Here is a 9,126-nt window from a genome sequence, read left to right as displayed (position 1 = left end):
TTCTGGTAATTTAAGAGCTTTCGTTTTCAAATTCTATTTCAAAATCGGCGCGTAACAGCGAGACGGCGATGTGCGGAACTGGTTCCACAGCTGACTAGGTCCATCTCTATTTAAACACGTGCTGTTTTTGGCTTCACTCAAAAATATCCACATATTTGTTATGGAAACATTTAATAATTGCCCCGGGTTCTGCCCTTCTTGCGGCTCAATATTGCCAACTCTGCAAGTTAAAGGAAATGTGATGTGCTACAACTGCAAGAAAGAGTTCCTTCCTGATGGTAAGTTGAAAATTACTTCCTGTGATGCCCAGATTCATTATTGTTTTTGTTTTGGTTGCCACAGTTTATAGCGGGGAGAAAACCGACTTCATCATACAGTTTAACACCTACGATCCCAGCAAGGTTTTCAACCGGACAAAAAGAGAATCGGAATCCTCCGAGGCAGATGGTCCAGTGGTGGAGAGGAAGTGCCCCAAGTGCAACCACGACAAGATGTCTTACGCCACTTTGCAGCTTCGATCCGCGGATGAAGGACAAACTGTTTTCTTTACCTGTCTTAAGTGCAAGTAGGTATTTGTATTTGATTGTTTACCCAAAACTAAGTCTTTATTTTCCAATTGCAGATTCAAAGAATCGGAGAATTCTTAGACTTAAAAACTATAGTGTAACACAGCCTGGATTTCATGTAGAATAAATATATTTTCTAAAACTGCATAACCCTGGTTTAAGACATCTATTGGCTGATGTATAGGAAGATATACTAAATTTATTAATGATCGGTAAATCATTTATTAGGTATTTGTACCGAAAAATAACATTTGCCAAATCGGTTCTCCAGCTGATCGTCGAATGCTATCGATAGTTAACCATGTGCTATCGAGTCAATTTAGGAACTAGTTCCACTGCTGCGTTGGGCGAATTTAAAAGAATCTGAATCCTTTTGCTTCGATTTTCGAAAGCAGGACAATATTTTTATTCAACTTTCCAGATCTTCTGCTACGGAAACATAATTTAGTTTGTTATCTTAAAATTGTAAAGGTTTTTTTGTCTTTGGATCCTTTGCTGCAGTCAAAATACACCCCAAGTCTTGATTCAGAAATGGTATTCCGATCCGAATTCCGAAAATTCGAAATCAAAAGGACCATACTGCTTATATAGACTTCCTGATCAAGGACGGAGATATTTTCTGCCCTGCGTTGCAAACTTTTATTCAAAATATTAATATTCCTGTCTAGTTATGGTGGGTTTTGGCGAAAGTTTAATATTGGTTTGATTTGAATCAAAACTTTTTTATTTGAAAGCATGCAGTGCCCTATAACTGCGCCATCGAGAAGTCACAGGCGACTAGCTATGGTATTTGCATTCCGATTGCCCACTCCCCTATTAATTGCCTAATAATTACGTTCCAGTTAAATTGGCGTCAGTTATTTTTTTGGGTTTAACCGTCGGACTGTACCTTTGGCTGCCCAAGATACACAGCCTGCTCGACAAGTGCTGCAATCTCTACTTGGTCTGCCTCATGGTGGCTTTTCTTCTGAATGTTCACTCCATTTTATCCGTAGCACCCGGATTTGATTGCTTTCTGACTGGTAATATAAAGCCTTTTGTTGGTATTATGTGTCTGAAAGTGATTTAATGCAGGCTACCTCGGCTACTTCGCCACCATGGCTACCTTCTTGTGGCTCTCGGTAACTTGCTTCGTGTACTGGAGAACTTTCTCCAGAATTATGTCAAGTCCTGGAGGAATGATTGGTCTCAACTTCCTCGCCTTCAACCTCGTCGCTTGGACCTCAGCCGTAACTATGGCAGTTGTAATCTTTCTTGTTGATTTTTTCCAGCCATTTCCGGAGAAGAACTTTTGCCAAGGATCATTTGCCAAGGACCAGACCAGACAAGGACAACCAGATCTAGAGAACAACACCGTATCAGGGACCCACGCCTTCCCGCTTATGACCCAAGCTAGCTAAGTTTTAAACTTGACAAACTGATTTATCCAGAGCTTCAATCGAATTCCTTAAAGTTTCTAAAAATAATTGTATGGCTGAATAACTTCTGCACTGTATAGTTAATTGATAACATAAAAGAACAAATACGAGCCATGAGTTGCTCGATAAATTGGAGATTTTTTAGTTCTCCAGGGGATTGATTTAAGATTATGTGTTCGGAGAATGTGTATTTCTTTATAGGAACATGCCCTTTCAGCTCAATTAGGTTTCGAACACTTGGAGGAACAAGTCGACATGGAAGGAAAACATTCTTTTAGAAAGTTCCAACTGCTTATCCTTTTTGTGACCGGAATTCGCGCAGTGGATATTCCAAACTGTAACTTTTTCGATACGGTTAATATTTCCGGTAGTGTGCCGTTCTCGAATGGGTCCTACAGCCACGAAGGTGTCTTCATCCCCGCTAGGCTGACGGGGTCCTACAACTACCAGATCGATCACCGAGGAAGTCGCTGGACAGTGCCGGAGCACATCCGAGGATGTGTTTGCCAACTGAAGACGTGTGTTCGACTTTGCTGCCATCACACCCAGTTTTGGGAGGCAGGGGAGTGCATCGACAAGGACCCCGAAGATGAGTCGCCCTGGGACTACTCAGTGAATGTAACGCTGATGGAAGATGGAAGTGTACAAATTATGGACTTTGTGAAGGACATGGTTAACCAGCATGACACGCCTCTTTCGTGTGTCTCGTATAGGTTAGATGCGAGGAAAAACCCTGATGACCCCTCATACTCCTGGACTCTGTATGAGGTTGGTTGTGCTTGGAAATCCATCCAAAGGCCAGAAACTAAACGATCGACTTTCAGAACGGAGCCCTATTACGCCACTACGACTCCAAATGGCTCTCGAAGATGGAGTACTGCATGCAGCCTACCGCCTCCGAGACAGGGCAAGTGTACTTGATGGCCTACAACTGCGCCAGTAAAGAGCCCCTCACCATGGTCTACGGTGGGTTTGCAGGTTTCCACCGTATAGTCCTCTAAGATCCGTATAGCTCTATTCTTAACCCAATTTGCAGTTAGGTCGGGCTCTGCCTTGTTCTTGGCCATCACGTCGGCGGTGTATCTGTGGCTTCCCAAGTTCCACACCCTCCATGGGAGGTGCTGCCTCCTCTACTTCGGCTGCCTGGCCACCACCTATGTCCTGAACGTGATCAGCATTTTTGGCGTGTTCGACCAAGCGACCCCCATGTGTCGAATTAATGGTGAGGCCAATTCCATTCCATGTCCTTCTCGGAATCAGTAGAATCCTTCCGCAGGCTTCGCCGGCTACTTCATGGCGATGTCCACATTCCTGTGGCTCTCGGTCATCAGTTTCGATATCTGGCGGACCTTCGGCCTGCACCGGTGTCCCTCATCCCCCTCAGAGGCTCAACTGCGCTTCTGGTACTACAACCTCACTGTTTGGACCACCGCCACCCTGCTAACTTTAGTTATTTTCCTCGTAACTACACTTATTCCCAAGGATATGGACGATAATGTGTTGGTCCCACAAGTGGGCGAACCTGACTGCTGGATTTATAGTATGTTCCAACCGAATTGTAGACTGTGGACTTCGGTCCACCAGTATAGACCGTCATTCCAGTATAATCCCAAGAGCTGCTCCTCTACCTGTTGCAGTTTTGGACTATTCCGCCTTGATTTATTTTTACCTTCCCCTGGGCGTCTTGGTAGCCGTGAACGGAATCTTCTTTTTCCTGACCACCCGAAAAATTTACGAGGAGCACAGAAGCATCCGGTCGATCCTGACCCGACACGAAGCACACCGGAGCTCGAGGAACCAGGCCAGGTACGACCGTGAATAGTATTAGCTTCACTAGTAACTAAAGGTATGGGCTTCCAGTTACCGGATGTACCTGCGCCTGTTCATCATAATGGGCTGCAATTGGATTCTGGAATTCGTTGCCTACGTCTGCCAGATAAATCAAGTCGCCCCGGCTCTGGTTGACCTCAACGAGGTAATCAACTGCGCTGAAGGGTTCATCATATTCGTGGTAACCATCTGCAACAGGGAGACTATCCTCGAGACCTTCAATTGGTGGGAACTACAATACATAACAATTTAATCCCAAATTCTAACAAGGTCCAATGCATTCTCCTTGCAGTCTCCGAAGGAAGGAACGCGACAGATCCATCACGGATTCCAGCAGTCGCCAGGACTCTACTAGAGTAAGGAATAACTAATTCCATTGATTTTGCTTTTCATGTATTTGCCATTACGTTCATGTTTGAGAATATTTCTGAAATATAGCTTGTCCGATTAAGTTTATTTGTATAATTTTCTCCTCTAACTAAACTGATACCGAACTACCGCAGTACCGAGTTGCTAACTAACTAATATTAAAGGTAAATAGTTAAATCGAAGTCTCGAATATCAAAGGTGTATGTACGACGCTGTAAGTATGATGAGGCCTAGAACTAGTTGGGGATTACTTAAATGACTTCAGTCGAAATTAGGATGTGTTCCAACCGTTTCTGAGAAAGCGTTTCGTTGCACTATTTAAGGTATGGGTTGAACTAAATACTAAATACAGCACACCGTGTTTGTGTTTAGAACTGAACTAGATACGCACGCAACCTCAGCGAGTTTCCTTACTAAAACTAATAATGATAGATCTGATTCTGCTCTGACATCTGCGAAACTATTACAGGACCACCAACTAAAATAGTTGCCTTTAAATCGAATCCTGGGCCGTGCGCTTCAGGTGGAATTCCACCATGTTGTCCAGGTCGCTGATGTACGCCTTAGACTTCCGCATATCGGAGTGAAGCACCCGCAAATTCGAGGTATAGTCCGGCAGGCAGAGGCTCAGATTTTCCGCCATCTCTTGGCCCATCTTTCTAGCCAGCTGGGTGAACGTGAGCCGGGCCTTGCCCAGGCGCTTTAGCGGATTGAACAACTCATGGACCTCCCTCAGCTCCCCGTAGTCTAGGACCTGCCACTGGCCGCCCTCCATGTTCCACGTAAACAAGATCCGGCACTCATACTGCCGATTGTGGAACACGCAGTCCATCCGCCCAGTGCAGTGCAGGCAATTGGACAATGGCTGATCCCGGGCCGAGAACTGAGCCATCAGCAGGCAGGCGACGGTCTGACTTAGGGGACAGACGTTAACGACCTCGTAGGCCCAGTCGTAGAAGACGTTGTAGATCTTCTGGTGCTTCTGACACAGCAGGCTTATCACGTAGTAGGTGAAGGTCTCCAAGTCGAAAGAGTGCTGGGTAATCACTACACTGGAGCAGCGCAGACTTTGGTAAGAGGCTTGCGAGATCATCTGCATTTCGGAGTAGCACGAGCCGTGGACCTCCATGGGCAGCGAGGTGTGGTATCCAGGTGATATGCAGTCGTCTTCCTCGCTCGTGATCACCGATGTGGCGTCGTCCTCCTCCACATATCGTCTCCGCACTTTCTTGGTGCAAACGGGCTTCTCTGGCATCACCCCGCCTTGAACTGGCATCTCCACGATGCGAGGCTCCTGCTCCCTTCGAGGAGACAAAAAGGAGAGCCCCGCATTGGGCGACATGGAGCCGCCGATTTCGAATCGCTTAGCCATGGACACCTGCAGGGGTGATAACGCGCCTAAGGGACCCACTGGCTTGTAGCTCAGCATCTGCTGGGTCGCCTGTGACAGCGGTGGTGACTTCTGGTTCAATATCTGTGCCGGGTTGGCGGAGTTTCGGCTGGGCGATCGCATCAGCATGGAGCCGGATGGTGGCGAACGGAAGCCCAGATGAGGCGGCGTCTGAGCCGGCTGCGTGGAGGGATGTGGTGAAGACGACGGCGAGGCGCAGGGCGAGTTGTGAAAGAAATGGGCCGTGGGCGAGAAGCGATGAAAACTGCGGGTGGTGGATCCTGCACCAATTGTGGCACTAAACGCACGGCCCGCCGACCGCACCTTGGTAAAGGGTATGATGTTTTCAGAGTTGTCCTCCGAGAACTCGTACTTCTTCTCTGCCAGGCGGCGCTTGCGAAAAGTGGAGATTTTCTCACATTTTTCATTGTCCTCCGAGAACTCGTAGGCATTGGACTTGTCCGTCATGGAGCTGGAACTCGGTGTGGCCTAGATGGAGATCGAGTTACTTATAAATATTTTGATATTTTTAGTGGTAAGTTAATCCCACCTGAAGATCTAAAGTGGTAATACCGTTGCGGTACGACTTGGTTACAATACGCTGGGTGCGCCTTCGCGACTGACTAGCATCCCCGGAACCCGTCGAAGCCTGCTTGGTGTCCGGAAGCGCCGGACTGCTGTGCGGAGTGAATATCAATCGCTCATAGGTCTTCGGGGAGCAGCACAGAGGACCCATGGGTGACACATCGTGGTTGTTGTTGTTGGATCGTTGCGACTGTTCGGTCTCAATGTCACTGAAGTCGGCGATGATTCGCGCCACAAGGCTCTGTTCATTGCCCGACTCGGCTTCAGACCCAGAGCCAGTGAAAGCCACCGAAGAGCGATCCTCCTCACTATTCACCAGATTTCTGGAGGGCAGAAGAAACGACTGCGGTTGAATCTGATTCTGGGGCTGGGCGATGGCCACCGGGAAGTAGCTATTGCCCGGGACAGCGGTAGGAGCGTCCAGGTCGATACGCAACATGTGCATAAAACCATTGGATATGATCAGGATTCGCTCTGGGCAGAGCAGGTTGATCTTTGGCTCGAAACTCGGGTCCGTTTCAGTCGAAGAGTATTTGGTGTGCACCGTCAGATTGCAATTCAGGCAGTGCGCATTATAAAAGGAATCTAAAAGGGATATTCATTGAATTGGTCATTTTTGGACAATCCCTGTGGTACTTACATGGACCGTCATCGTTGAGTTTCTTGCACTCTAAACAACCTAGCTTAGGAACTTTGACATATGTGATGTAGTTGTCCTCGCCCTCCTCCGTGGCAGCCCCATGGACGACGAGGACCTGGTGCTGCGCGTTTTTCCACTGGGTCATGCTAACAGTCTTGGTGTTGTCCACCACGTGGTCGTCGAAGAGGCGACGCGAGAAAAAGTAGCGCAGCTTCTTTTGGGGATGGAACAGCCAAAAGTACAATCTGTAGCCAATAATAAAAGCAGTTTATTTTATAGAATGTTGAGGGCTAAATTTTATGAACAGTAGACTTACGTGTACTTGTAGCCCATGTTGAAGGAGTAGTGGTTGAGCGAGGAGCTATCATTGCACAGCACACGGTGGCTGAGCATGTACTGGCCACAGGAAGTCAGTCCCATGAAAATGTGCCTGAAAAACGCACAGAATTGCCAGATTAAGATTGTCCACAGACTTGCAGTAGCCGGTTCTTACCCCTCCATTACGCTGCTGGCCAGCACGTCCTTGAGGTGCAACTTTAACCTATTTGGCACTCTGTCGAATGGAAGCTGCTGCCTTTGGCCGGCACGGGAGGACCCTGAAAAGAAGCCAGTTCGCTGGAGGAAGAATTAGGAGTTGATATGTTTGGAAACATGTCAATGCCAATGCTGTGAAACACACCTCCCTGTCGTAGAGCATTTTCACCAGGTTCCGTGTCCTTGGGAGGGCAACTGGCACTGTTGTTGGCTCCTCCGTGGACTCGTCGGAGCTGTCCGCTGTGGAGATGTCGTCCTCGTCGGAGGACACACCCGACAGGGACTCCACATAGTTCTGGTAGTCAGTCTCCATGGCAGATCCTGGCACTCGTGTATCAGACTGTGTTTGGTATGGGGTCCTCCTCCTCCTGCCCCAACTTCTTCTCTATCTTTGGATCCTCTAGAAAGCGGCAGCCCTACGTCCTAGCGCCCAGTCCTCCGCTGGCAAGGGGCGGCTCTTCTCCTCATCGGACTCTGGTGTCCTCAATGGCTAAAGAAAGTCTTTAAAACAAATGCATTCCTTATAAGTAAGCCGAATATTTTGCAGTTAAAGTAGGGTTGTTGATAAAGTATCAAAATATCAATATATCGATATTCTTGGTTTATATATACCTTTGCAACACTGAAATTTCAACCTTTCTTCGATTTTCAACACTGTAAGACAGAAAGCTGCCAGACTTGGGAATTTTGATGGGATGGAATGCGGGCATACTAAGAGAGAATTAAAATAACGGTTTCTTTATAAGGACATCCGTATTCCATATATCCATAGGACAGAAGGGCATCCCCCAGTAAAATATATTTTTCGTTATTTAATAAAATACTTAACTGAAAGAAGAGTTAATTTTATTTAGAATATATTCAATGTCTAGTTTATTCCATTTAAGAACTTATATTAGAGGCATTCAAAGCTATGTTTAAGGATTGGCCTAAAATCTAAAGTCCATTTTAAGAGTCGGCAACGTGACTGGGTGTTCATTGACCCCAGGGCCCTCTTTGTGGGTCAATTCGTTTGCGGAAGCCACCGGAGACTTCACTGCACCTTGCACCCCGATCTTGGCCACTCACCGGGTTCAGTGCGCCGAGTGCAGTGCAAAGTGCAGAATAACCAACTAAAAACAAATGAAATGAGTCGAAAGCTTGCTGCGAAATTTTGGTAATTCGGCATAAAAATGTCGAGCACGCCAGAAAGCCAGAAACTGCTAACTGCAGCGATCAGCGATTTCGGCCATGGCAATTCGGAGCGTATCGGATCGGTTCGGGCTGACCGATCGATGGCCAGGAAACCTGATGCGCTGGCAGCGAAGTGGCGGTGGACATCGAACCTTCTGCTTATAAGAGCTGCATGGCCAGATCTCCGGTTTTAGTTTGATTCCGGAGTTACAAGCGACGCGGTCGGTCAGGAAGCAAGATTTATATCGAGTTATCTAAGGAAATAGTAGCCGTGATTTTACCCTCGAAGTCATTCCCATATCACAGTTGCTGTTTCTTTTAGATAGCTCTTTTGTAAGCAGCCTAGATTTCCATAATCCGAGTGCCAAGTGTCGAAAGCATCCTGCCTCCTGCATCCTCCTTCCCCAGGGTCCTCCGGTTTCAATTTGTGGGATACACACGGTTCAGTTGTGTCACTTTTGCGAGCATCACTGGGCTTTGTTTATCTCATAAGACTGAAATTTGTTCAACTTTACATTCGATTGGATTATCTAATTGGATTATTTAAATTAAATATGTAACGTGCCTAAAATTTACATAGGTAAGTATTCCCAAGAACGAGTGCGAGTGAACTTACCACCA

The 9,126-nt window shown here is 46.9% G+C and overlaps 4 protein-coding genes across 4 annotated transcripts; 3 read left to right on the top strand and 1 right to left on the bottom strand.

The window, feature by feature from the left end:
* The first annotated feature begins 77 nt into the window (after nt 1-77).
* On the top strand, nt 78-713 carry LOC6500249 (DNA-directed RNA polymerase I subunit RPA12). The gene is made up of 3 exons (XM_001952907.4): nt 78-278; nt 343-565; nt 623-713. Exons 1-3 carry the CDS (start codon nt 161-163, stop codon nt 645-647), a joined length of 366 nt encoding a protein of 121 aa, XP_001952942.1. The 5' UTR covers nt 78-160; the 3' UTR covers nt 648-713.
* Nucleotides 714-1,380: 667 nt separating this feature from the next.
* On the top strand, nt 1,381-2,138 carry LOC116656374 (probable G-protein coupled receptor Mth-like 11). The gene is made up of 2 exons (XM_032455871.2): nt 1,381-1,588; nt 1,641-2,138. Exons 1-2 carry the CDS (start codon nt 1,519-1,521, stop codon nt 1,964-1,966), a joined length of 396 nt encoding a protein of 131 aa, XP_032311762.1. The 5' UTR covers nt 1,381-1,518; the 3' UTR covers nt 1,967-2,138.
* Nucleotides 2,130-4,197, top strand: LOC6500250 (probable G-protein coupled receptor Mth-like 11). The gene is made up of 7 exons (XM_001952906.3): nt 2,130-2,752; nt 2,809-2,950; nt 3,021-3,206; nt 3,261-3,524; nt 3,622-3,790; nt 3,845-4,039; nt 4,107-4,197. The coding sequence occupies exons 1-7, from the start codon at nt 2,240-2,242 to the stop codon at nt 4,183-4,185; spliced, it is 1,548 nt and encodes a 515-aa protein (XP_001952941.2). The 5' UTR covers nt 2,130-2,239; the 3' UTR covers nt 4,186-4,197.
* On the bottom strand, nt 4,191-7,923 carry LOC6500308. Its single transcript, XM_001952905.4, has 6 exons — nt 7,478-7,923; nt 7,292-7,413; nt 7,115-7,228; nt 6,799-7,043; nt 6,124-6,743; nt 4,191-6,062 (listed from the first exon to the last, which is right to left on the bottom strand). The coding sequence occupies exons 1-6, from the start codon at nt 7,643-7,645 to the stop codon at nt 4,677-4,679; spliced, it is 2,655 nt and encodes an 884-aa protein (XP_001952940.1). The 5' UTR covers nt 7,646-7,923; the 3' UTR covers nt 4,191-4,676.
* Nucleotides 7,924-9,126: the final 1,203 nt, after the last annotated feature.

Source organism: Drosophila ananassae, chromosome 2L, assembly GCF_017639315.1.
Source record: "Drosophila ananassae strain 14024-0371.13 chromosome 2L, ASM1763931v2, whole genome shotgun sequence".
Taxonomy (NCBI): domain Eukaryota; kingdom Metazoa; phylum Arthropoda; class Insecta; order Diptera; family Drosophilidae; genus Drosophila; species Drosophila ananassae.
This window is presented reverse-complemented; position numbering and strand designations above follow the sequence as displayed.